General features: G+C 43.7%; 3 protein-coding genes across 5 annotated transcripts in view; all 3 read right to left on the bottom strand.

The window, feature by feature from the left end:
- Nucleotides 1-885: 885 nt before the first annotated feature.
- Nucleotides 886-5,252, bottom strand: LOC101871727 (acyl-coenzyme A thioesterase 1-like). The gene is made up of 3 exons (XM_034061964.1): nucleotides 4,724-5,252; nucleotides 3,256-3,458; nucleotides 886-1,754 (listed from the first exon to the last, which is right to left on the bottom strand). The coding sequence occupies exons 1-3, from the start codon at nucleotides 5,175-5,177 to the stop codon at nucleotides 1,152-1,154; spliced, it is 1,260 nt and encodes a 419-aa protein (XP_033917855.1). The 5' UTR covers nucleotides 5,178-5,252; the 3' UTR covers nucleotides 886-1,151.
- A 612-nt stretch (nucleotides 5,253-5,864) lies between these two features.
- Nucleotides 5,865-14,849, bottom strand: JMJD7 (jumonji domain containing 7). The gene is made up of 8 exons (XM_005143919.4): nucleotides 14,780-14,849; nucleotides 13,962-14,115; nucleotides 12,771-13,024; nucleotides 11,948-12,004; nucleotides 11,457-11,552; nucleotides 9,644-9,720; nucleotides 8,553-8,712; nucleotides 5,865-6,986 (listed from the first exon to the last, which is right to left on the bottom strand). The coding sequence occupies exons 1-8, from the start codon at nucleotides 14,844-14,846 to the stop codon at nucleotides 6,898-6,900; spliced, it is 954 nt and encodes a 317-aa protein (XP_005143976.2). The 5' UTR covers nucleotides 14,847-14,849; the 3' UTR covers nucleotides 5,865-6,897.
- A 134-nt stretch (nucleotides 14,850-14,983) lies between these two features.
- The window catches only part of MAPKBP1 (mitogen-activated protein kinase binding protein 1), a 99,160-nt gene continuing 88,690 nt past the window's right edge, over nucleotides 14,984-25,453 (bottom strand). Inside the window, exons 28-30 of one of the 3 annotated variants that reach the window (XM_013127716.3) lie at nucleotides 23,692-24,744; nucleotides 20,750-20,835; nucleotides 14,984-19,787 (exon numbers count right to left, since the gene is read on the bottom strand). In XM_013127716.3, coding sequence (XP_012983170.2) covers nucleotides 19,494-19,787; nucleotides 20,750-20,835; nucleotides 23,692-24,744 — 1,433 coding nt within the window. In that variant the 3' untranslated portion in view covers nucleotides 14,984-19,493. The remainder of the gene's footprint in view (nucleotides 19,788-20,749; nucleotides 20,836-23,691; nucleotides 24,745-25,453) is intronic. The other 2 variants (XM_005143922.2, XM_031044543.2) reach the window with 2 other exon arrangements.

Raw genomic sequence — 25,453 nt, 5'->3', positions numbered from 1 at the left:
ACCAGCTTTTGCAGCCTCGCTTGCCGGATGCCATCCATGTGATAAAAAAGGGCTTTTAACTGGGTAGCGAAGTTTTCATTCCAGAGTGACAAAACAAAGAGGTCCCATGTGCTGTTGTTATCGATGGATTCACCCTTTAACCTCTAGTTTCAGCACTGTTTTCCTTGCACCTGATTGATGAGTGTAACAATATAAGAGCTGGTATGAAACCACCACTGACCATATTGTTGATTTGCTGATGGAAGTATTTTTCCTTTTACTGGGAATTTCCTATAATGTATTTTTCCAGAAGCCCACTCCACAGGGCTCCTGAAGACTCAGCAGCAGCAGTGGCTTTATTCCTTCTCTCCAAAATGGTGGCTTTCAACATTCAAAAGCAGATACTCAGCACATCTGTATCACCCCCATCTTCAGCACTGTGCAGATCCCTACTGCAAACTCCACCCCTCCTCTTACTGATGGGATGTAAGGACTTCCATATATCAACTCTTCTGCAAGGCAAATGGAGTTTGTGACCACACCAGGATTGCTGCCTATATATTTATAGGCATAAAGACAAAGACTTCATTCAGATAATTTCATAAACTGTGCATACACATATACACATTGTCTTTATTGAGTAATGATATAACCCCAATACATAACCCTGATATGTAACTTATCTGCATCAGAAGGACGTAACAACCAATGCAACCTGAGTTAGATTCACTTCTGGGTTTTGAGGTAGCAGAAAAAAATAGTTACCACTGCACTTCAGAATAAGTCAGGAGAGTGCCTCTCTACTTAGTTGAGATCAGAACTGCCACGACCCTTTTACGAGGAAATGTGAGGAAATGATATACCACAAGGAAAGGTAAGTGTACTAAAAAAAATGATTACAGAGTATAAATGCAGCCCAGAATGATGAGAAGCTGGGCTTTCTCAGGTGACGACAGCACACAGGCAGATTAGATGGTGATAATCTGCAGTGCAGCTGGGGCCAGAAGACAACTAAAATTCTACTAAAAAAGTGGAAAATTATTTAGGAATGAAAATAAAAGCTATGTAACAGTGGGGGTTGGAGGAAGGCAGGCTAGGAAACTTCGAACAAGTTTCCAAGAGTCAATGAGAGCTGAAATACCAACCCTACTCAGCATCTTTGACAGCTGCCACTACAGCTTGCTCTTAGGGATGTCTGAGTCCATCAAGTGTTGCCAGAAAAAGGCCTGTATCCTGTGCCATGCATCTTCTTGGGCTCTGGCATGCTCCCTCCACCGCCCTCCCCAACGAACAAACATCCCAAGCACTTTGTGGATTGAAGCCTGGCACAGAGGTAAGTATGGTGGCTCCAAGAGGTGCCCTGCTCCAGGGTAGGAGCAAAACTCCACTTCCCGTTCACACTGCTGAAGGCGCTGAACAACATCCTGGCAATAGAGGTCACTTTTCCAGTTCATGTCATCCTGGCCAGACAGGAAGAGGAATCTGGCCGAGGACCTCTCCATGGGAATGCGGCAATCCCAAGTTGCTGGGTCCCTGTGATCATCTAGGACATCGGAAAAATCTACTAGGCAAGAATCATCACTGGTCTTCACCCTCCCCAGATTATAAGGGTGGGTAGGAAGAGTGAAGCCATTCCCCTTCAGGGGAATGAAAGAATTAAAACCACTTCCAGATATGCTGACAACTGCCTTGATGCCAGGTAGAAATGTGGCCATGGAAAGGGCTAGATCGGCTCCTTTAGACAAGCCCAAAATGCCAATCCCAGTATCTTTCACCTGAAACACAGTTATGAAAACAGCCATTATCAACCACTCCTCATTTCCTGGGCTGACAGAAGGTCTCCAATTCCAATTCCTCACCCCTTATCTGAACAACACCACCCGTATTTTACCCCTCCCCTCTCTCCATTCATGTTACATCACTCCCGTATCTATCCCTTTGCTGAGCCTCCACAGGAGTGACTTTGAATTCAAAACTCTTCAACATTTCTCCTTCTGTTAACCTCTGTAGACAAAGCATCTTTGCTTCCTCCACATTCTGGCTACACACTTGCTCTCACTATCATATTTTCTACTGCTCCTGCCTCTGGTCCCCGTTGATCTTCCCTCCTCAGGTCCCCTTTGCAAAACCACATTCTCATAGGTTTACTTGCACTATTTGCTTCCATGCTATTGTTTTTTTTTACTCTCCTACAGCTGACCTGTTATCTTCTGTTTTATCTTGGAACCAAAAGGTTCATCACACCTGAGCCTGAGTAAGCCATATAACTATTTAAATCAACTTCTTTCTAGTGAAGACTCTTCACACTAGATTCAGTTTGTTATGCGCGTCTTGTAAGATACTCTGGGAGTTTCAGAGCTCTATGAGGAACAAGACCAACAAGCAAGGCTGAATTCTGCTCTCACACTGGCTACATTCCTGGTGTCCATATGCTAGAAAATAAATAACGTTGTGAGATGAATACCGCATTAAGTAGCATTCCATTCAGTTTAAATGCTACTTGACTTCTCTTGGTCTCTGTTGGCTTAAGCGTCATGATACATTGCTATAAAAGCATCTTTCTGATCCCACATACTTGTCCTAATACAGCCCCATCTTTTTAAGACATGGCACGCTCCCCAGTGCTACAACTGTAAGGGATTCTGTTGTTAAAGTGGTTTAATATTGTCTTGTGAAACTTACTCAGAATCTAAAGCCTGTAACATCTCAGAAATAGTAGGGAAAAAAAATCAATGGAATCTTTTTCCTCTAAAATCTTGACAGATGTGAGTTTTAGTGTGAGGTGTCCCTGCCCATGGCAGGGGGGTTGGAACTGGATGATCTTAAGGTCCTTTCTAACCCTAACTATTCTATGATTCTGTGTAAAAGTAGGGGGAAAAAATTAAGATTCCCTGCTTAAGCAGGAAGTTTTATATAAAATTAAAGGTCTTTTATGACCTTTATGAAGTTTTATATAAACGTAAGACCATAAAACATAAAAAAACCTTCAGATTTTTAAAGTAAATCTTAAGTTTTATCCTCCTACTTCAGGAACTACCTTGATTAAACTTTACACCAAGACTGGTTTGCACAATGCTCTATGATGGTTACAACACACTGCAAAACCAGCTATTCAGCTACTTGGGGTTTTCATCTCTCAGATGATGCTGCCATTCAGACAATGCTGTCTCCTTATAGCACCTTAGATACTTAAGTGCATTTAGTGGCATATAGCATTCCAATTAGTAAACCAGAAAATAGTTTCCTACAGGAAGATTACCATCATTAGTCTCTTACCTGCTGCTGCTTCCGCAAAAAATTCATAGCTTCCTCAAAATAGCTCATTTCAAGAACCTCTGGCATAGCAGGAAGATCTTCAAAGGCCATGTAAGCAAGAGCCAGAGTCACAAAACCTCTGCTAGCCAAGAGACTTGCTCTGTATTCAACAAGACCTCCTCCTGATCCATACAAATCGATAAGCCCAGGGAATGGACCAGGCCCTGCAACAAAACGCATGTACATATATAATCAGAAAGTTCCTACAGTCATCCCTTCAGTAGTGCCCCCTCAGCACATATCAGGACAGTAAATATCAGAAGGAATGCACCCTCTGAAACTTTCCACAGGGGCTGTCATTCTCAGGCACACTCACAAACACTGTAAAGACACCAATTCAGGTTATTTCTTCTCTCTCTTAGGAATTCACTATAGGAAGTTCACGTTGGGCATCCTTCCACCATGAATATCAGCGGACATTGGCCTAGATGTTCTCAGGCCATTGGAGACTGATGAACAAACAGCTTATTTAGAAGCTGTGCTGGCAGGTTTTCCTAAGGGGGGGAATACTTGGGTTATGAAACGCACCACAAATGCCAGCACTGGCTTATGCCAACTCAGGCTTTAGTGTGATGTAACTAGCTCTGAGCTTTCCAGTTCTCCTGCAGCCATAGGAATTTCTTTTCCTGCTGCTGCTCTGCTCATTCTTATACCCAGACTTCCTCTACAAGATTTGGTGTCACAGCAGCTGCCAGGGGACTTTTATTCATTACAGAGCAAGATACCCTTGTTTAAGTACTGCTCAAGGAGCATCAAGAGTTCAGGGCTCAGAGCAGCTTTATACAGTATTCAGTTTCAGCACTATCTCTGTACAGAGCTGTGGAATATGGCACCTGTTTAATTAAAGACCTTGCTTTTCCCTATGTGTCTCCTATCTTCCTAAGCATCCCATGTGGTCAAGCTGCTCAACAAGGTAGACGTCTGTCTTTTCCTTATCCAAAGAGAGAGACAGAGAGACAAGTCCAAAGCCTGCAGGAAGATCCAAGGCAGCTGCTGGAACAGCCTAGGCTGGCTGCAGCTCAAGTCCAGTGCTCCCACCATGCTTCCTGATTCCTCACTCCACAGCCAGGGCTGTCACACTTCCCAGCATTGCTGAAGACCAGGGGCTTCTTTGCCTTCTCAGCTAAACAGGAGAGCTAAGAAATAAACACACTTCCCCAGAGCTCTCACAGCAGAAGAGGTCCTGACCCCTCAGTCAGGAGACACCTCGTGTTACCAGTGCTGCCATCCCTGCATCCCTCCCTGCCTTGGCACTTGACCTGCCTGGGCAACAACCACTGCTCCCTCTGTGTGAGGATCCAAGCAGCTGGACCAGGTGCAGGTTGAGGGAACCTGGAGCTGAGGCTTTGCTCTGGGTTGCTGAGGGCATCCAGGGACCATGGGGCACAGCATGTGACACCTGGAAAACCAGTATGGCATTAAAACTCACCAGCAGGGAGGAAGAGGGTTGCTTTCAGACGGCCTTCTCTGACTGGAATCCTCTTCACACCCTCTCCTAAAAACCATCGTTCATTGGTGCATTTTCCCAGCAAGCAGCTCATGTCCCCGTGGCCCTCATACACTTCCAAGTCCACATAGTAAGGGGTCAGCACATTCCTCTTTGCCAGCCGCTTATAGGGCGCTTTAGACTGCAGAGACCACAGCAGCCCCATCGGCTCCACTCCTGAATAGCTGCCTCCCACGGATGGGGAGCGGCTGAGGTCCAGCTCTCCGTTGCTCCCTGCTCTGTAGCGAGCGTGAGCTTGGAAGAGCTCCCCGCTCTCATCCAGCAGGCTGGCTCGGAGGGTGACCTCCTGCTGCGGCTGCAGACCTGCCACACGGATCTGCACGGGGTCATCGAACAGACACTTGCTTGAAGGCAGAACCATCACCCGCACCGCCATCGCAGCGCTGCTGGGGGAGAGGAGCTGCGCTTGGCTGGGGAGAGACACGAGTTGTGTGGCACAGGATCGTCGGGAATCAAGTCGCCTGTCGCTCCTCAGGTTTAAAATCCCAAAGTCCAGGAGGCACCCCCGTGACGTAACGGCTTCCTCCAGCCGGCAGGCACGGGCTGCTGGGAGACGTAGTTCAGAGCACGCCCTCCTCCAGGCATTGCCGTCGGAAGTGGCACACCACCACCATCCACTTGTACAGCCACAGGCTGTCATTTGTTCCTTACTTTTGGTTAGAGAGACGCGAAATTAAAACCCCCAAAGTGACAAAATGAGATATTCAAATCACTCTTCCTCCCATGGTGGGAAAGTCCGGATTCCACTGCAGAACTGGCTTGGGCACCTTTGCCCAGTGAGCACAAGTAAAATGGAAAGCCTGAAGTAATGCTGTATCTTAATGTAGCTGTGAAACAAAGCCTGCACTTAATGCCTCTGGAGTTTTCAGCAATTTCTGGACAAGCACCAGAAGACAAAAGGATGCTTTAAGCTTTATGTTTCTTTAAACACAATAGAGACAAAATGAAACAATTATATATTTTTTCACAATAATCAATCTGTCTAAAGGGTATCTGCATTGTCCTAATTAATACATGGAAAACAAATTTCCCCCTATATCACCAATGTAAGAACTATTCGATGATCTGATGTCAAATACCATCTTTTGGGTTTCATAAACAACAATACTGCATTTTTGTAGTGTTCATGTATTTAACAGCCTCTTAGTCCTACCCTGCAGGTCTCAGACACATGACCAGTTTCATCCCATTATGTGGAAATACAAATGGGACTTAAGGCTGCAGAAATAGGCTCCTGATTCACACAACTTGCCTCATCAAGCATTAGGCAGCAATTAATAGCAAAAGAATAAACAATGAGCCTACAAGCTGCAGAACCAAATCATGCCAGGAGACCACAGGTGATGTGCATATTGACTGTAGACCTGGCAAACAACTCTAAAATCACCACTCAGGATGCTGCTTGACTTCTCTTGATGTAAGAGAATGTGGTTACATTTAAATGTAACAGTGGAAAGAAACTAAAACCAGCAATAAAAACATGTAGCCTAGGACAGAAAATAGCCAGCATTTACTTACACATGTCCTCCTAGGTGTCCTCCAGCCACCACATCATTAGGAAAAAGAAAATAAGAAATTAGCACAGAAATAAGATTTTAGGCTGACCTTTTATTGCGGGAGTTGTAATTTCTCACTATGAAAACATCACAGCCACCGAACTTAGTGAATTACAGCTGGACAGGACTTTTGCCTTAAGCAGAACGCATGTGTTGGACTGATGCAGCCTGATGGTGATAGAGCTGATTCTTCTTTGTCCACTTGTGTTGTTATCAAAATAACCCGTAGAGCTGCATAGTCATGGCTTCCGTGTTGGGACTTCCAAACCCTGTCTTGCCTCCTTTCCAATTTTATTTTGCTCACCACCACTGAGGCAACACGCAAAGACCTCAAAATGCTATTATCAAACCTTAAAGCCAAAAAAAATCTGGCCAGTTGATCTGGTCTCTGAAATCAAGCAAAACAGCCATCTGTCTGACAGACATTGTCAAAGACAATTTAATGTTAGTTCTTTTCCCCTTAATCACATTTGTACTCCAGTCACAGATGCTGATGGTTGTATCACAGCAGAGATCACAAGTGCAAGTTTCCCACCTCTGCTATAGCCCTTTCACAGTTTTTGTGAGACAGTCTAGTAGCTGATAGTAGCTGTACTTAAGGTCATATTCCATGTCATACCAGTAATTCACTGAGGAGACAAGAAAAAGGAAAAACATTTCTAAGGCTAGAATGTAATGCTTTACAAATGTGTTCACAGGCTGGTTTACACAGTTCAGTTAGTACAGGCTTTTCATTACTGATTGACTATTGAAATGAGCTAATCTTTGACTACAGCCAAAAATAACATAAACAAATATTAGAGGTCTTTAATACTCGCAATGCAACTCTGTCTTAACCCAAACTAGCTCAACTTCAGACTCTGCTGGGGATTCCTTTGAGCAGAAGCTGGCAGAATGTTCAGAAATAGAAAATGTATGCTCCTGTCTCGATCAAAAATACCAAATACAATAAAGAGTTTAGTATCTGGATGGGAACCTCTCTTCCTCTGAGTAAGTAACAGATGGGAAATTCACCACTAATTCACAATGGTCATCAACTGGACAGTGCTTTAATTCTGCTTCTCGTTCTAATTTGGATGTATGTCTCCCAGGAAAAAATAATCCAAGCAGTATAATATTGTACCAATGCCTTTTGGAAGAGCATATACTCTAGCTTCAGACATTCACTGGATCAGACCCAGAGAATACTGGCTTTTCAAGTGTATACAAACTGTAGTGCAGTTAACAGACTAATGGCCAAATAATGTCAACTCTTTGGCATTTCTGCTAGACAGACAAAAAAAGAGTGGCTGAAACAACTCTGCTTTTCTCTTAAAGTCTTTAAGGACTGGTGCAGCACTACTGGAAAAAGAGAATCAGAAATACTGCTGTAGTGATAGCTTGTCTTTTTATCAAAGTATCACAAATATATTGTTCAAAATACTTTTCCTGGGTAGACAGGATTATTCCAGACAAAGGACAGCAAAAAAACTCTTCCTCAAACCATGTAAAACTTAGGGGACCTAACGATCATGCTCTCCACCATCCCCACCCCTCCATCTGCACCAAATAAGCAGTGCTTCAATTTCTGGGAATCTCTTGTGGAAGAAATAAAAAAGGTAGTGAGGGATGATAATAAATCTTACAAAGAGATTATAACACATTTGATACGTGCAGGGAATAGTAACACAAGCACAGGCTTATTAGCAAGGTAGGAGACTTGGTTAGAGCAGATTCCAGCTCACATGACATCTACGTTGTTTCTACAACCATGCCTAAAACTCATACACTTTCTGGTTTCCTTTTCTTCCCCCAGGTCCTGTTTTGCTGGTGTGATAATGGCACAAGCAACCCGCAGTTTCTTTGTGAAAGGTATGTAGATGAGCAATTTGCAGTTGGCAGGCTAGGCAGACAAACTGCTTAGCTCCATGTCATAAATAGAAACTGGATCATGATCACTGAATTAGCTATCCTTCTCCAGACTTGGAAACAAGGAAGACTTTTTACTTCTGCTATATCCCTCGCCAACAATATTAAGAATTATAAGCAGGACTGCAAGGAGGTAGCCCCAGGGCATCTGCCAAGACTTGTTTCCTCCTGAGGAGAGGTAGATGACCTTAAAGAGACCTTTGGACCTAGTTACTCTTTGCTGTGGGATATCTAGGTGCATACCCACCACAGTTCAGAAAGGTATCTGGACATACTGTGTATTTTACCTGCTATACAGCCATGTGATTGCCGAACATGATGGAACCAGAGAGAAGGCAGGTATAACATCTCACCAGCTCTCACTGTACACTGCAAAGGTTTTGCCTGAGCATATTCTGGATATTGTTTCAGATTTGGGTTCAAGGGGTCCAGGGGGATCCAAGGCACCTAAAAGCAAAAGAGTATGTACATAGTACTGACCCCAGAAAAAAATTCCAGCAAGCTTACAGAAAAGCAACTGATAACCAAACTTAGCGGGTGACAAAACCTGTATTTTCCTCGTAAAACACATACAACTATGCAGCTTTCCACATTGAACCGGGAGCAGGTTAAGGATGCAAAAATTTGCATCCTTCAGCACCTCCTTCAGTGAAGCATTTCTAATTGGGAAAAGGTGCTAAATGTCACAAAATGCCATGAAATTTCAGTCTTTGCATACTTTCAAAACACCTTCAACCCCTTATATCACTTGGTGCTCCTGCATTTAGTACTTTACTTTATGTGAAACTCTCTTTTTAGACATTCCTTTCTTCTAAAGAGGTAAATGGGGAGAGATTAGATACAAAAGGCTACTAAATTTCTGTAAAATGCCTGTAGAGTTTCTGTAAAGTTACCAACTTCTGTAAAATATATATAGATCAATATATATTTGATCTATATATGTTTTAATCAAATAAATATTGCTCCTAGCAAGAAAAAAAAATATTAATTTAGACAGATATGTTTGATGATATTGCTGTAGAGCAAAATCTAGCCCTGAGTAGAGGGCACACAGAGCATGAATGCAGAAGAGTTTACTGCAGTCTTAATGACATAGATTCCCATATTGTTGATTCATTTTAAAGTCCTTTACTGGATCTATTTAAGTTTGGTGCAGTGAAGACAGTTTTTGATATCAATTATTTCAGGTGTGCAGTAAATTTTTTTTCTGGAAGCTGGGTATCCTTTGCAAATAGTAAAATACCAGTGAAATATCTGGGCATTCTCCTAGCAATGAAAGATTTCTAAATATCAATCAAAACCCTCCATCTGAGATCTCAGCAGTGCCCCAAACTACTTTTACTTGTGTATTGACTGTGTTCTTTATATATATTTATACCTTATCTGCACTCTTCTCATCCACAATTTCAAATGAGCCATCTTCTGATACCTGGTAGGTTGCTGGCTGATAGAGCTCTGGAACCACAGAAGGAATTAAATGACACAATTCAAGAGTAGTACTCAGAGAAACTAATGGCAGGCTACAGCACACTTTCACCAAGTAAAAGAAAATTAAGACAAAACCATTTTCAACTTGCTGTCCTCACTGTCCTTTGTCCGTTTCAAATTTTGCCCATTTTTCATTAAGTCAGACTGAATTCCTAACTGCCTTCAAGTTTGGAATTCCAGTCTTCTTTCTTCACAGGAATTAGTCTCCTCAAAACCATTTTATTCCTGGTCCTATGCTGTTACAGTAACTGACTTGTTTCCCTTTCAGAAGTCATAAATACATCCCTGACTTATGCATTGTTCTGTATTCTGGTGTTTCTTCTTAGGTCAGTCTAGCAAGATAGCACTCACAAGAATTAGTGCCTTGTGGCCAGCCTTTCATTTCTAATCTGATAGGGCTCATTAGCTCTTCTGATGCTGAAGGCTGCTTTTACATCACTGCTTCAGCGTATTTGCCTTTCTAAGCCTTCTACTGAGAGTTTCTCTCCAAACAGATGGAGTTTTTTTGCTATACACTATAAATGTAAGCATTCTCTCTGTTCTATGCTTTAATGGTAACTTGTTTTACAAAATATGACTCATATATGTATTTCATACATTCATGTAAATATAACACCACCTCTTCTATGAAGAAAGGCTGAGACAGATGGGGTTGTTCAGCCTGGAAAAGACTCCAGGGAAACCTTACTCTGGCCTTTCAATATATAAAGGGGGCTCATAAGGAAAAGGGAAAGACTTTTTACCAAGGCCTGTAGTGGCAGGACAAGGGGAAATGGTTTCAAACTGAGAGAGGCCAGGGTTAGATTGCATAAAGGAGGACATTTTTTACAACGAGGGTCATGAGGTGCTGGCACAGGTTGCCCAGCGAAGTTGTGGATGCCCCATCCCTGACAGTGTTCAAGGTCAGGCTAGATGGAGCTTCAAGTAACCTGGTCTAGTGAATGGGAGGGGAGATGGAACTGGATGATCTTCAAAGTCCTTTCAACCCAAACCACTCTATGAATCTATGATTTCAAGGTTGTAAACAAAATAAAACCAGCATAAATAAAATACTGCAGCAGCACATGTATCTAGGCAAAACGTTAGTGTCATATAGCACTCTGCATTCACTTAATCTGATGGTTTGAAAATCCAGGGATGGGAAGATAAAGTCTTATTTTATGAGGTATAAAGTTAAGCTGTCCATCTTCTAGATGACACTGCAACACAACAAATTATTCTACTACTGTGCACATAGGAAGGAAACAAACAGAATATAGGCACTGTGAAGTATTGCTGCCATAAAAATCTTTTTTCATTTCTCCAGTTTTCAGAGATTCAGTTGTAACTTAAATATTTCATTAAATTGCAATTTATCTTTCAGCTTCCTGCCTTTTTTCCTAGAGAAGAAAATGAGCAGGCAGGACCCAAAGCTGTTGAACATCAAAGATAGCACGCTATAATGCTGACAAGGTACTTAATAATTTAAACATTCTAAAGCTGAAGAGACTGCCATGGGTATCAATGAACCTATTACTTTACAGGACTAATGCTTGTATGACAAACTACCTGCAGCACAAAACAGAAGAGATTCATTTTCACACTGTAAAGCATAACACTGTATAAACATCACAATGTTATCCCTGCTTCTTTTTTTGTATCTTTCAACCTCTTAGTCTCCTCCTTTCCAGCCTCCAGATATAACTGCACAGTAAATTATGTACCATATGGGATGAAGGGACGGTCACTCGGTGGATGCAGTAGAAAGTATTTCTCTCCAGATATCACACAGTACAAGTTCTCATAATGATCTTTATGTACTAGGATTGAGAGAAAAAAAAAAGAGATGTGGAGAAAGAGAGAAAATAAGTGTTACTTCCTTCTCTACACCAGAAATTATAGCAAACAAAGTGCCAGCTTCTCCTCTTACTATCGGGCTGCTTCTTCCTCTTGCTGCCAGTGGGAGTGGAAATTAATATAATGTTGTAGCAAATGTATTCAACAAAGCAAATCATCAGTGCTTTGTATGACACAATGCCAGGTAGAGGCACCCAGAGACACAGCAGCAGAGGCTGCAGAAGTGCAGAAGAAAGAAAGTGTTGAACTGCCTTGTCAGAAAAACCACACAGTCCTACTAAGCCACCAACCCAAAATGAGCCCATTTAAACCCACAATGAGAGCACTCAGAAGACTTAGAATGACAGACAATACATACAAGAGGTCACAGCAGCTGATTCCCCAAGCCAGAAATTCACAGCATCGGGCTTCTTCCCTGTATGGTTAGGGAATAGAGAAATGCTGTCAGCAAAAAAAAAGAAAAAAAAAATCATGTTTAAAAGTGTTTTTTAAAGTAACTTTCTGCCAAATGCTGTCCTTTAACTTCCTTCATAATTATGCCTGGTTTCATTGCAAATAGCATTCTGTGAGCAACTGCAGCCTCCTTCTACACTGGAAGCCACTGTAGCACAAATCAGACTTGTGACACCGTACTATCCATCCCAAAACTGATGGTTGCAACCCTTTGTTTCCACATTCTGAATTCATAAGACTCAGCTCACAGAGAAACTGCATACAGTTGCAAAAACAAGATGAGATCGTGGTAATTCATTTTCATTGACATTTTAAGGAAAGCCATGCTGTAAAATAGAAACCAACTGAAGCAGAACAGGGCTTAACTAAACATCTGTAATTTTACAAAGGGGGTAGGTCTGTGTGTTGTTTCAATCCTTTGTTATGCTGCTTTCAGTAGCAACAGCATGAATCTGAGTAGAAACATGACTCTAAATCAGAGAAAAGCCTCTCTATGAAAAGAAGCGCTATTTGGCAATATCACCACATTGTTTCAGTTCCAATACACAACTGAGATACTGATTCTGGAGTAATCCAAACCCAATATGTGGATCACTCTGTCTTCTATTTTCTAAGGGGATGAAACCAAACTGAGCTGTGGCATCCAGAAAAACAAGCATTCATTATGCACATGATTGTTTTAAAGCTCCATACAAAGTATTTACAGAATACAGGAGAAATAAGGTTACCAAGTGCCTCACTCATCCATGGTATGTCAGGCTGCACATCACAGACCAGTTCATGGAACTCCTCGGTGAGGTTTGAACACTGCTTCTGCACATAGAATACGTTGGGAGAGGTCACTTTCTTCTCCACAATGTCCAAAAAGTCTGCAAAAGGCATTTGGCGCTCCTCTGGCATGACAAAGCGGTCCTGAAACACGGCATCTGCATAACCATTTGGTGTTACTGCCACACTCACTACCTTGGGACCTACTACCTCCCTGCAAAACAAATCAAAGGTTTGCAGCCAGATCTGCACTTGGGCCATCTATTGGACACTGGTTACTTTACAAACAACATTATACGGGCAGCAAAAACAAGAAGCCTTTTTTACTGTCTGGCAAGGACTCTGGGGTTCTGCTCCAACTGCTCTCTGCAGTCAAGGATACTGTAGTACCTTCAGCCTCTCTTATTCCTCTCCTAATAGGCAAGTTCACAAGGAGCTCCCTCTTCCTCATCTTCAGCAACCCTCTCTAGTTGAAGATGCGCCTGCTCATTGCAGGGGTGTTGGACTAGATGAGCTTTGAAGGTCCCTTCCAACCCTAACTACTTTATGATTTGATGATTCCATGATTCATCTGGGCAGGCACAGGGCCCTCTGCAGCCACTTAACAAATCATGGCAGAGCTTGATATCCCTGGGACCACTCAACCCAGCCAAAACCAGGTGGCCACATCAACAGCAATCAAGGAAGAAGATGTGGATATAGACTGATAGATACACACATCATAAGGCTAATAGCCCTTAGTTCCATAAGAGATTTGGCTTTAAATTCACAGAATTAGGTTTAACCATAAATCCCCTTTAAAGAACTTTTCTTTCAAAAATTCAATTATCATTAAAAGTCTCATTGCTTGGTTTTGGTTTCTGTTTTTCAAACAATTAGTACTCAATCAAAACCAAGTCAGTCTCTTCTATCCTATCACTACCATCCCACTCCAGCTGGGGGGCTACAGGTTGGATGGGTCTTGATAGCCTGAACACAGTGTCTGTAGGAAGAAATTTACACACGTTGGGCAAGACTGAATACATTCATACATAGAAGAAGCACAGAGGAATCTGAGCTAATCTTATAGGTAAAAGTGAAGATCAACCAAGGGCCTCCCACTGAGGTCAACCGAAGCTGGCCCCGAGCGCTGCTCCAAGGCTCGTTCATACCTGAGGTACGCTGAGGTCCATTTCTGCAGAGCCGGCCAGTGGCTGATGGCATTCTGAATTATACAAGGCTTATTCGGACTTACCCATTCCCGATAAAACTCCAGCGGGGTCGGAGGCCCATCAAGGTAGGGTATGGACTCTGTCCACCCCAGCTCTGCGCAGGCAAACGACAAAGAGCTTTAGAGATCCTTAGAGAGGCATCCCCTGCAAGCACACTAACAGGCTTCAAACCCCACACCACAAGCGCTTCGCTCACAGCAAGCCATGTCCTCTTAGCCCCAGAAACTGCTCTTAAAACCCAAAAGCCTTTAGGGAGGGTTTCAGGCCAGGCAGATAGCCCAGGCCACCACTCTGCTACTCTAGTGCTGTCAGGCATAGCTCATCTTACAGGCAGCCACGCTGTGGGCTGACAGGAGAGTGGGCATGATCTATATTATGTCCTTCACAGGACGTGTTACAGGAGATGCACATCTGACACAGATAATACCACAGCAGGATATTTGGAAGCTGCAACAATGCGCTGTTTTGCTGTTTCATACATAGGAAATTAACCCGAAAGGCCCTTTTTTTCTTGAGTTTAGTTTCCTTTCACAGCACCCTTTCTGCTGCTTCACCTCAGAAACATGGGGCCGAGAACAGAGCAGGGGCGCGGCTGCTCCAGTTCAACCCATGCGGGCTCCGAGGCAGCGGAGACCGGGTTTTCCTTCCCACAGCGCAGCCGGGGGCCCCTGAGGATCGCCAAGGAGGAGGTAGGGCCCGGCCCAGGCGCCATCACCCACCGCTTCCCCCCCTCCCGGCACCCCGGGCCCAGCGCTCACCGCGGGCCTCCCTTGGGAAGGCGGCGAGGCAGCCCCTGACGGCCCGCAGCGCCGCGGCCTCCGCCATGCCGCTGGGCCCAGGGGCGGAGAACGGGCCGCGGAGGAGGAGCTGCGACCGCCTCCTCCTCCCTCCTTCCTTCCCTTGTTCCTCCATTCCCCCCAAGCACCCCCAAGGCGCTGTAGGTCGCGCAGCAAAACCGCATCTCGGTAACAAATGGTCACATTTTATTGAAACGTTTTAAGACAGGGAGTACAAATGAATACAGAGTTAAAAACAGCCCCCGGGGGAGCCTCACAGTGCAAAACAACCCAACGAAAGATTCGTAGTATTATTTCTTCCAACTAAAAAAAAAAAGGACATTTAAAGGATTATTTTACCTAAAGCCAAAAGTATAAAAACACACATTTATAAATAAAGGAGGGATTTTGTCTTTGTCTAGAGGGGTGAAGGAATGGGGTAGTGTTGGAGCACACGGTGCTTGCCTGGTGCCTCAGCCGTACACAGGCATGCGGAAGGGACATGGCTTATTCCTAACGCTCCTGGCCCCTGTAGGTTATCCCTACGGACATTATCCCTACGGACACAGCTGCCCCCGTGCTATTCACACATGCGATCCGAAATACGGGACGTGCTGGTCCCTATCCAGAGAAGGAAGAACCTGTTCAATAAGGGGCTGTGAGAACAACCTGTCTTTTAAATGAGGTTTGTGTCATGTCGTATCCTGGATGCTACACATCCGATGGGGTGGGGTGGGGGGAGACACCGCATACATGCATGAATTTGCCAATGGTGTTTAAATACCTGTATTTTTTCCTTATATATAATTATATACATACTCTTTCTTCTTTAAAAAATTAGGTCTGTAGGTTCCTACTCTCAGGAAGAAACGCCCCAATTCCTCTGAGTCTGCAAAACGGGGGACTGGAGAAGGTGCTGCTCTAAAGCCTGCCTCAGCCATGAGCCTGGGAGGTGGCTTGGAATGGAGAGGACAACCTGAGAGAGGAGGTGGGAGAAACACAAGACTCCCAGACACACAGCTCCTGGGTGCTACAAGGGATGGGGAGGAGGAAGGTGGTACCTGCCTGCAGCCCCAAGTAAAACAGAGTGTGCCGCCTTCTCAGCTTGCAGCCCTTCCTACTGCATCAGTTTGAGAGAGCCCAGGAGTGAACCCAGGGGTCCCACAGGCAAAGCAATACTATTTACAGGATGGGAAACAAAAACCCAAAACCAACTACTGTCATTTTGACCAGGAATGTTGGGTTGGAGGGGGCAAATGGATGTAAAGAGGATAGGCAGGGCCAAATTATTTCTTCAGGCTTCATGTTAAACAAATAACTCATCTCAATAATATTTCTGGTTGTGCCTAAGCTAACACCAACACAAATCAATAAGAGGGATCACAACCTAGTAAGAGGGATAGACTCAAGCTTATGACCTCCTCCCACAAGCCTCTTCACTTCCCAAGCAGTTTTACCACTCGGTCTTTCTCTGCCTGGCCCAATGGACAGCCTGTGGTGAAACATATTCACAAGGTGCAACAAAATGTAACTCATTTACGCTCTCTTTGTTCTGTAAACTAGAATTTTCAGGAGTACTTCCTACCGCCAGCAATAGGAAGCTATCAGGGAAGAGTAAGTTGGATCTGTCTCAAAATATAAAGAGCAACACTTATCTCCTCACCACATATTATTAGCACCAGCATCTCCTTTACTGGACTTCTACTACTAAGTTCATAACATCCAAGCTGAACAGCTCATGACTTTGCCATTCAAGAAAAACTAATTGCTTAGAGGACAGCAAACAAAGAAACAAGAGGTCCAACAGGACACACTGAAAAACAAACCCCTTCCAATTCATTCTCCAATTACAGATCACCACCTCACTCCTAAATCTACTTTCCTGAAGCTTTTCTGTACTATCTCTTTCTCAGGTATTGGCCAAATGGTGTTCCTCAGGCCAAGACCATCTCTATTTCTACTCTGTTTTCCTGAGTATCCTACATCTACTATTCTAATTTATTTTAAACTATACAACCTCCTCCAGCTGATCTACTTGCCCAACACTTCTCTTGCCATCATTCTGATCACATTTTACCTCTGGTTTCCTGTAGGCAACTATGACCCCAAGCAAAATCTATTCCAGGAAGCAAATCTCACTCTGATCAGCTTAAAAACTATATTTGCTTCACAAAACTCATTTTCAAGGAGCTTTATTTCATATGTCTATGCCATCGTCACTGGCTGTCGCTCTTTATCTTAACAGGAATTCCATTCTTGCCACTAGCTTTTCCGTATCATCTCTGACCCTTTTTGTCACTACCTCAAAGATTCATAGAATGGAATAACATTGCACAGGGAAGTAATATAAAAGACCCTCAAACCATTATTACCAGTACCAAAAGATACTTGGGTTGAAGGGACTGCTATTTTACCTGAGTGTCTTGTGGCCCCAGTATTTCCTGTACACTAGGACATATGTTCACAGTCTGAAAGTGAAGGAACTAACCACCTCAAAAGCAAGCTTAACCCATACTAACTCCATCACAGACCCAACATGACTGTCACCATACATTCCACTCGTGGCATCTCCAGCACGCCTTCTCGCTCAAACTGCCAGAAATCTCTCCCCTGCTTTTCAACTTGCTTTCCTTGGCAAAGTCTGTCTGTGCAAGAGAAGCTGCCTACAGGACTAAGCACATGAACTGATTCAGCACACAGCAATGCCGAGGCAGAAGTAGAAAGCAACACTTTTAAAGGTTCAGTACAAGACCATGGAAGGAAAGGTTAGCAAGGACACCTGAAACATGATTAGGCAGATTTAACTTACAGACAGAAGGAGCTGGAAAGCTCTCAAAACTGCAGAGTATCCAGCCCTGGAGTTATTCGGAATCCTACACTGGTCCAGCCAGCCCGGTGTTAGAACAGGCTGCACTGCAGATCTCCAGTCACAGAAAGACAGAGAAGTCAACAGACCACATTTCCAAGTGCCATGGGGTTTCAAGGAGATGACAGCCAGGACAGTAAAATGAAAAGAAAACTGCTTCAAGCCTGTAACCTGTGGAACCAAGTGATGCTGCCTGGCTGCCTTCCACAGTGACTTCCACAGCTGCTAGGAGTCTCTCTCCCATGAAACGTTGCTTGCATCAGTTTTATAAACTGGGATCAGTTTTATTCACTGGGACTACTGCCTTAAACTAAATACAAGTCAGGCTGCAGATGGAGGAAGAAATAAATAATTTGGGGTATTTGACCCTGTTGTGGAAAGGAGTGGGGCTAAGGGGGAAGGTGCTGAAGAATTTCATTGGTTTCAAATTATTTTTTCTTAGTTAATCATTGACTAAAAAAGCTCACATCACCGGACAGTTTTACACCAGAACAAACACAAGTTAGCATGGGCTTCAAGAAGCTCCACAGGGTGAGAAGAGTATTGCACATACAAATGCAAGAAGCAAAGATTTTCTATTTCTCAAACCAAGAATTCATGAAAAGCAAAGAAGCTGGGGAATGGGGAAATGCTGGTAATCACATCCTAAAATATCCTGTTCAAAGTTCTCACAAAATCATTCTCTGTGGGTAGTTGAAACAGGTTTAACAAAAGATCTTGGGATGTAAATACTCTGTTTTCCTATCATAATGGAATGAACAAATACCATGGATGAGCTGCTGCACTGAAGATACCTCAAATCCAGTTACACTGTAAGAGATGGAAACCAGCTTTTCCATGTTCTCAATAAATAAATCATCAGCTCAAATTTCCCAGTTACAACAAAGTCAATATCCAATTCCTATTCATGAAAGGTGGCTGAAACAAATGTCCATATTTGTATCCAAATCCCACTTTTAAAATGGCTGCAGAAAACCCAGTCACGAAGCATCAACATAATGTCAAATTCCAGATTAAAAAATACCACTACTGAATTCATCGATGAATCTCCAAAGCATGGTCCAAGGGTTGCAGAACCTTCCCCCAGAGGTGAATGCAGATAAATACAGTGTGGGGACTGTCTTGAAAGAGAAAAGCAGACAAGGTTGTCATGACAACAGGAGGATTACTCTACATAACAAAGCTGAAGCAGGAAAAGAAAGAACACCAAGACAAGATTTAAGCAGAAAACAGTTCATTAATTGCACAGACACTCCAGCCTGTCTCCCTGTTGGGGGTTTATAATACAGAGATTGTTTCTCGCTGGGATATGGGAAAGGGATTGACAGTTTTTGTTAAAGGACAAAGATAATAGCCACAAATGTGACACAGAGCAACAGTCAGAAAAATAAATTAATAAATAAACTCATTAAAAGTCTGCTTCTTGATTCTCATGAAGCCTTGGAGAAGGGATTGGCTTCAACTGGACTCCTTTGTGTTTAGTCAGCAGTTCAGAATTTCTTGGATAGCTTGTGTGCACTTTTTCCTTAGGTGCCACCCAATCCTGACCTCCCGGCTATGAAGAAATCTCAAGGCAATTTCTCCAAACTCCTCTTTCAAGATTTTGTCTAGAGACGGGAAGTTGAAGACCATTGGGAGAAAAATGTATCAAAATTGTGGCCAGCACATTGCTAAGAATTAGTCAGTTGTAGGGGCTTGAGGAAATCAACTTCTAAAGGTCTCCCCACCAGCCCTAGAGCAGTGTGATGATAGCATCAGTCTGAAGCTCTCTCTCTGGTCCTCTTCGTGGGATTATCTCTGTGTATTCACAACACCTGAAAGCCACCCCTCTTAGAGTTTTTTGTCCATGCGTCGTTCCACAGCTTGTAGCAAGAGCTCTGAGTACTGTTCCAGCAGAGCTAGTGTCTGCTGATCCCCCAAACTCTTGGGACTTGGTAGATTTGCACCACATCCCTCATTTGATGGAGTAGTGGTATCTTGTGGCTTTGTCAGTACCTCCTTAACCTTTGGAAGCTTTTCCTCTTCCTTCAGAGAATCCAGTTCTTTCTTCATTGAGGAGAATGTTTCTGTCAGGAGGCCCGCTATTTTATCTTTGTCAGTAGAAGACTCTGTATCATTTAACACCTGGAAACAGAGAGGAAAAAGAAATGATGTATTGGGATTTAGGCTGAGCACTGAGTAAGCGGTTTCAGTCCTTCAGAGAACTGAAGCCATGAAGATTTGCAGACCACTCAAGTGTTGTTTTCTTCAACATTCAAGACTTCCAATTTAGGCATAAAGCAGGACATGCATCCAGTTCTGCTAGTCACACAAAATCCAGAGGCATCACGCCAATAGGATAGACGGGAAGCATATTTTCAGGTAGTGTTCCCCTTATACTGCGCCTAAGGAGGTGCTATGTTTCCCAGCTGCAGTACATGGCCAGTCTCCTCTTCTTCCTGCCTGCCAGACACAGGTGGTCACAGGAACTCAAGCAAGGTCAGAGGAGAGTTAATGCAAGCACTAAGGGAAGAGCTGCAGAGGACCACATGGCAGAAGCCTGATGTGGAAGTTTCATGCTCATTACAAGAGACCTGACAGACTGGTGCTAAGCAAAGAAGGGAACAGTTATGATATTGCTCTGCATGTAACTCTGGTCTGGCAGTGAATGGGACAGGTGAGTGGTTGCATGTTCCTTCTCACAGCTGGATTCCCATGGTATCTCACTTGCTAATCCTTTTCCCAGGCATCAGAGACAGAACAGATGGAGATAATAAAACTTAAAACTCTTAAAACATTTCATCTCTCTGAAGCACTGTATAAATATTAACTAATTCCCTAATACCCTTTTGAAAAAGAGCATACCATTATCTTCAGTTAACAGATAGGCTAAACAGACTGAAAAGAGTACCACAGCAAGCCACTGGAAAACCCAACAGCTGGAAATCAGGACTTCCTGCTTCCCCAGATCAAGCTTAAGGTGCAGTCAAGTGGACAACCAGGCAGCAGTAAGGAGAACCCCTTGAGCCGGGAAGCACATAGATTCAATGCCCGTGAGCTGTAAAAGCCAGATCACTGTAACAGAGCCCCTGTTGGAGGTCACTCACCATGCGGTAAAGATGAATGGCTTTGCGCATGCTGTCCTGGAGCTCAGATACCATGTGCTCACACTGCTCTACGCTGATGCACGATCCTGAAAGGGAGGAAAAATAAAAACCCAAAGTAAGGCACAGACACACTCCAATATCTGCTATCTCACAGTTGGGTACATAACCTTCCTTTTGTTTAATATGTATGAAAGACAACATGCACACAATTCTCATTGAATTTATAGGGCTGCTTTGAGCCAATTATTAAACAGACAAGTTCTACATAATTTTTCCTTCATACCTAGAGATGCTGCTTGTTTCAAACATTGCTATTTTTCCAGTCTTTAACCTCTCCAAAGTGAGCAATGTTTTTTCTCAGATCACACATTTCTGCTGCATTTAAGATCAGCACAGATTACCCATGCCATTCTCAATTACAATTAAAGTCAAGTTTGAATAAAGGCTTCCAGTAGCAAAAGGGACTGATTTGAGGAGTCTCTAATTTAGCCTCCACCCGGTCAGAAATCTACACGCTTTCCCTCATGTATTCTCCACATGGGTACAACAAAGTGTACCACACAGTATAGAATTAAGTGCTGAAGATGAAGGATTATACTGAATTATCACAGTGTTCTCTAGTGAGGACTGAGGTCCAGAGGCATGTGGACAAACAAATTCAATCACAACACAATCACATTTCTGAGCCACCCAGAATATGCACTGCTGACACACTGTAATTCAAAGATGAAAAATAAAAGCAAGGAACTGAAGGACAACATCTTCTGCCTACCCCCACCAGACATTATCCCAAAGCATCATTTTAAGGCCTGCAATGTTTTAATAAAATAAACACTTTCATGAGTTAAACCACAAAGACACAGACACACACACAATCTGCAGTTAACTTCAGTTTGCAAAGGCCTGGATTAAGGCCATTCGACTTCCTTTAGTTAACTAAAACCAAACCTTGGTCACATTAGCACTATTATTTCTGCAGTTCTAAGAACACTGGCTTTGAATAGGCTGGAGGGGACCTTAGCTAATTTTATGAATACATCTAGATGTATAAACAAATATTACCTAGAAGAACATCTATCTATACATAAACACATACAGAAGAACAAAGGGGCATGAATAAATCCTTCCATCTGCAGTTTTTGTTCCCAAATCACCCAGCCTTGTAGAGTTTGAGGACAGTAGGCTTCAGTGCAGTCCAAGATTCTTGCCTTTTTTTCACCCTTTCTTCTTTCTGTCCCCCCTCCTCCCCTCTTTTTGGTTTAAACTCAGCTGTTTCTTCTCATGATCATTCCTGGATTTCACCTCTGATCATGCGTTTTATGCTGGTCTCTGGCTCTGTGAGCTGCCAGGTCACAAACATAACAAATGCTTGAGTAACAGGCATTTTCTGCCTCTTCGGTGTGCACAACAGAGCTCTTCAGAAACCAGCAGAGAATATTAAACACAGCAACAGTACTAAGCACATCTATAGCATTGTAAGTTTAGATGTCAAAATGCTTTAGCAAAAACAATTAAGTCTCTTTTATCTGCAGCTGTTATACAGGCAGGAAAATGGAAGGACGGAAAAGTTAAGTGGAAACCCAAAGTCACAGAGCAGGTCAGAAGCAGAACAGGTCTCTGTCAACCCTATAGTTCTAAACTGCTATACTACGATATGCAGAAGCCACAGTGGAAGTTTCAGATACTCTCACTGTTCTACAGAGCAGCTATGCTATGAGAACAGCAGGCCCTCAGACATAACATCACACTTCCTGTTCTACATGAGAGTGTTTCAATCTTAGGCATTTGATCCCTCTAGAAATGCAAAATGAAAAATAACAGGGCATGAAACCCAATCTTTCTGCAATGCTTCAAATGCAGAAATACTGTGCTTAACCATTGTGATGAATGGTGGAGCAGCCTGGCACCACAGATAGTAATCCATCAGGGGATTACAGAGGTATCCCTTCACAGATGTAAGAACAACACAGCAAAAGGGATCTAAACTGTGCGGTGTATAGCCCCTGAAGGTACAAGGTATCAGTGCAGTACTTAACATCCAGCTTCCTACTGCACGACTCAGCTCAGTATTTCAGGAAGATGCATTTCCAAAAGAAAAAACTCTGTCAGTTTCTCTGCCACTGGCCTGGAGGGCAGGATTTCTGCTTCAGTTTGAAGTTACCTGCTAGTTTTCATTTGACTGAAGTATTCTAAACCAGGGCCTGTAACAGAGCTGAGGGCTGTTCCCAGCAAGTAAAACAGTTTCCCACCTCGTGCCTTTTTCTCCAAACTGAAATTAAACTATGTTCTTTATGCTCAAAGCAAAGTCTAGGCCTGCATATGTGTTGCATGCCCAGTCCGCAGACATTCCTCAAAGCACAGAGACTTTCTCACTCTCACAGGTCACTACAGCAAGGAACTCACCTTGGTCAAGCCTTACCTTACACAAGACAGTTGTATGCAAACCCTTCTGAAGCCTGCACACGTACACATTAACAAAGTAAAGCCTGAGCTGCCTGGCATAACCACTGCCACTATTATCTGTGCTTGCTATGTTTAGCTAGCTCATCTTGGCCTGCACATTCATCTGCTGGTCAGAAATGCTCAGAGAGGGGCACAGGGGATGTGATCAATACATTCATAGAATCATAGAATAGTTAGGGTTGGAAAGGACCTTAAGATCATCCAGTTCCAACCCCCCTGCCATGGGCAGGGACACCTCACACTAAACCATGTCACCCAAGGCTTTGTCCAACCTGGCCTTCATGGGGATTCCAGCACATCAGCTTTTAGCATTGACCTGAAAGAGGTTAGAGCCCCTACAGGTTAATTGTACACCTGCAAACATGAGTGAGCTGAGGTCTACAAAACATTCAGCTAAAAAAGGACTTTCAGACATAAGACCCAGAGAAAATGGAAATCAAAGACTGAGAAAAAGATGTCAGGTTGAAGAAGTGTCTCACCATTGAGGGTATGGCTTATGGAACGAGACAGGTGCAGACAGGACGAGACAGGCCAGAAGCTGGACGTAAAGAAATGTGATGGGACCGTGAGGCGGTTCACAAAGACAGGAAACAGAAGGGGGAAGATAAGAGATGGGTATCCATGCACACCTGAGACCTGTGCCAAGGCAGTTATAGCTGTAGGAGACCTCGGCCTGATGGGGTCTAGGGGGCACAGTCCAGGCTGGTTGTCCAGCACACAGGCGATGCCGGTGATCTGCTCCCTGCTCCTGGGCAGTGCGCCCTCAGGAGATTTTGGGTGCTGGCTCTCTGACAGTTTTGGACTAGCAACCCCTGGCTCATCCTGGCAACCCATCCTTGAGGCTGTACTCTCCACTGGGCTCTCCTTAGTAGGTCCTGTTGAAACCTCTCTACCAGGAACCAGAGACCCAGCAGTTAGGTTCTCCTTCTTGGAGGCTCGGATCTCAGGAAAAACAGGTTTCTTTTTACAGGCCCCAGCAGGTGACTGTGGAGACTGTGGCTCAAGCAGGGTTTTTGTTTTAGTAGTGGGTGAGAAGGAGGCCAGGGTGGGTCTATCAGGCAATGGCTTGGGAATGTCAAGAATCAGATGTGCTCGGTTTGATGATGCCAACTTGCTGTGGAAGGACTTGGGAGATGAGCAGTTTACAACTGGCGGAAGTGCTGGCTTCACTGGAACATTTTCTTTCACCGGTGGCTTCATCTTCTCAGCATCTGCTGTGGAACTAAGTTGTGTCTTCTCTGCCACTGGAGGGCTAGTCCTCCCATCTGCCAGCATTTCAGAGGAGTAACCAAGGTACAGATTTTCCCCTACAGATATGCTCCTTGACATCTTAGCCCGGAAGCTGGTTGTAGGGTTCATGTAGGACTTGGGTTTTGCAGCCCTGACATCTTTGGCCAGCAGAGCACCAGATCCATCCATCTTCAACATACTAGCTGATAACACCCTGCAACTGTTAGGTCTGGGATCCTTCTCAACCACCAAAAGAGTCTGAGGACGCTGCTTGGCAGAGGATATCACTCCAGGACCCTTATCTGTAAAAATTAAACAGACAAACATACCAAAAAGAGACAAGAGCCTGCCGTGAATTCCAAAATCGGAAAAGTAACAGAGCTGCTCCAGCCTCAGCTCAGCCCCTGGGAGAGGTGTACAGAACCACTGCTTCAGGTTAATACCACCAAGCCTCAACAACTTTCTTTTTTGCCCGTCCATCATCCTGCTTACCTGGTAAGAGAGACTTGTTCTTAAGTGTATGGCCAGAAGACCACACACCACTGTGACCATTAACTGAGAGGCCAGAGGAAGCAGGCAAAAACTTACTTATGATGTTGTGGTGGTAAGCTTTATTTTTTATTTAAAACAAACTGAGTGCTTATTGATGGTTCATAAGTTGATTGTTTCAAAAGCAGAGCTCTTCCATACAGAGGACATGGATACAGTAAGCTCCCTATTACTGTCTCCTCCTTCCCTCTTTCTTTCCTCCCCACCCTGGGGAGCTTCAGTCTTGGCCTGGAGCAACCACCCACAGCAAGAGAGAATTTCTTTACACATAGTTCATTTCACCCTTGGCATTGCTCCTCTCGCAGCTGCCAGACAAGTATCAGAGACTGATAATTAGGAGATCAGCATCTGCATTACAAATCAAGAATATCTTCCCATGACAGGCTAAGAGTTAGAAGACTCTAGAAGCCTGTAGCTCAGAATGCAGAAAGACAAGCTTCAATTGAATCTATAGTCAAGCTC

This window comes from Melopsittacus undulatus, chromosome 4 (assembly GCF_012275295.1).
Source record: "Melopsittacus undulatus isolate bMelUnd1 chromosome 4, bMelUnd1.mat.Z, whole genome shotgun sequence".
NCBI classification, from domain to species: Eukaryota; Metazoa; Chordata; class Aves; order Psittaciformes; family Psittaculidae; genus Melopsittacus; species Melopsittacus undulatus.
The sequence above is the reverse complement of the archived record's forward strand: the minus strand, read 5'-3'. Positions and strand labels throughout refer to the sequence as shown.

Excerpts from the sequence above, each read along its gene's own strand:
- LOC101871727 (XM_034061964.1), bottom strand. The coding sequence starts at position 5,177 with ATGGCGGTGCGGGTGATGGTTCTGCCTTCAAGCAAGTGTCTGTTCGAT. Across the intron at positions 3,459-4,723 it reads AACCCTCTTCCTCCCTGCTG|GGCCTGGTCCATTCCCTGGG; the intron begins GTGAGTTTTAAT and ends GTTTTGTTGCAG. Across the intron at positions 1,755-3,255 it reads TTTTGCGGAAGCAGCAGCAG|GTGAAAGATACTGGGATTGG; the intron begins GTAAGAGACTAA and ends ACTGTGTTTCAG.
- JMJD7 (XM_005143919.4), bottom strand. The coding sequence starts at position 14,846 with ATGGCGGAGGCCGCGGCGCTGCGGGCCGTCAGGGGCTGCCTCGCCGCC. Across the intron at positions 13,025-13,961 it reads TGGACCTCAGCGTACCTCAG|GGAGGTAGTAGGTCCCAAGG; the intron begins GTATGAACGAGC and ends TTTGTTTTGCAG. Across the intron at positions 8,713-9,643 it reads ATGAGAAGAGTGCAGATAAG|GTGCCTTGGATCCCCCTGGA; the intron begins GTATAAATATAT and ends TTTTGCTTTTAG.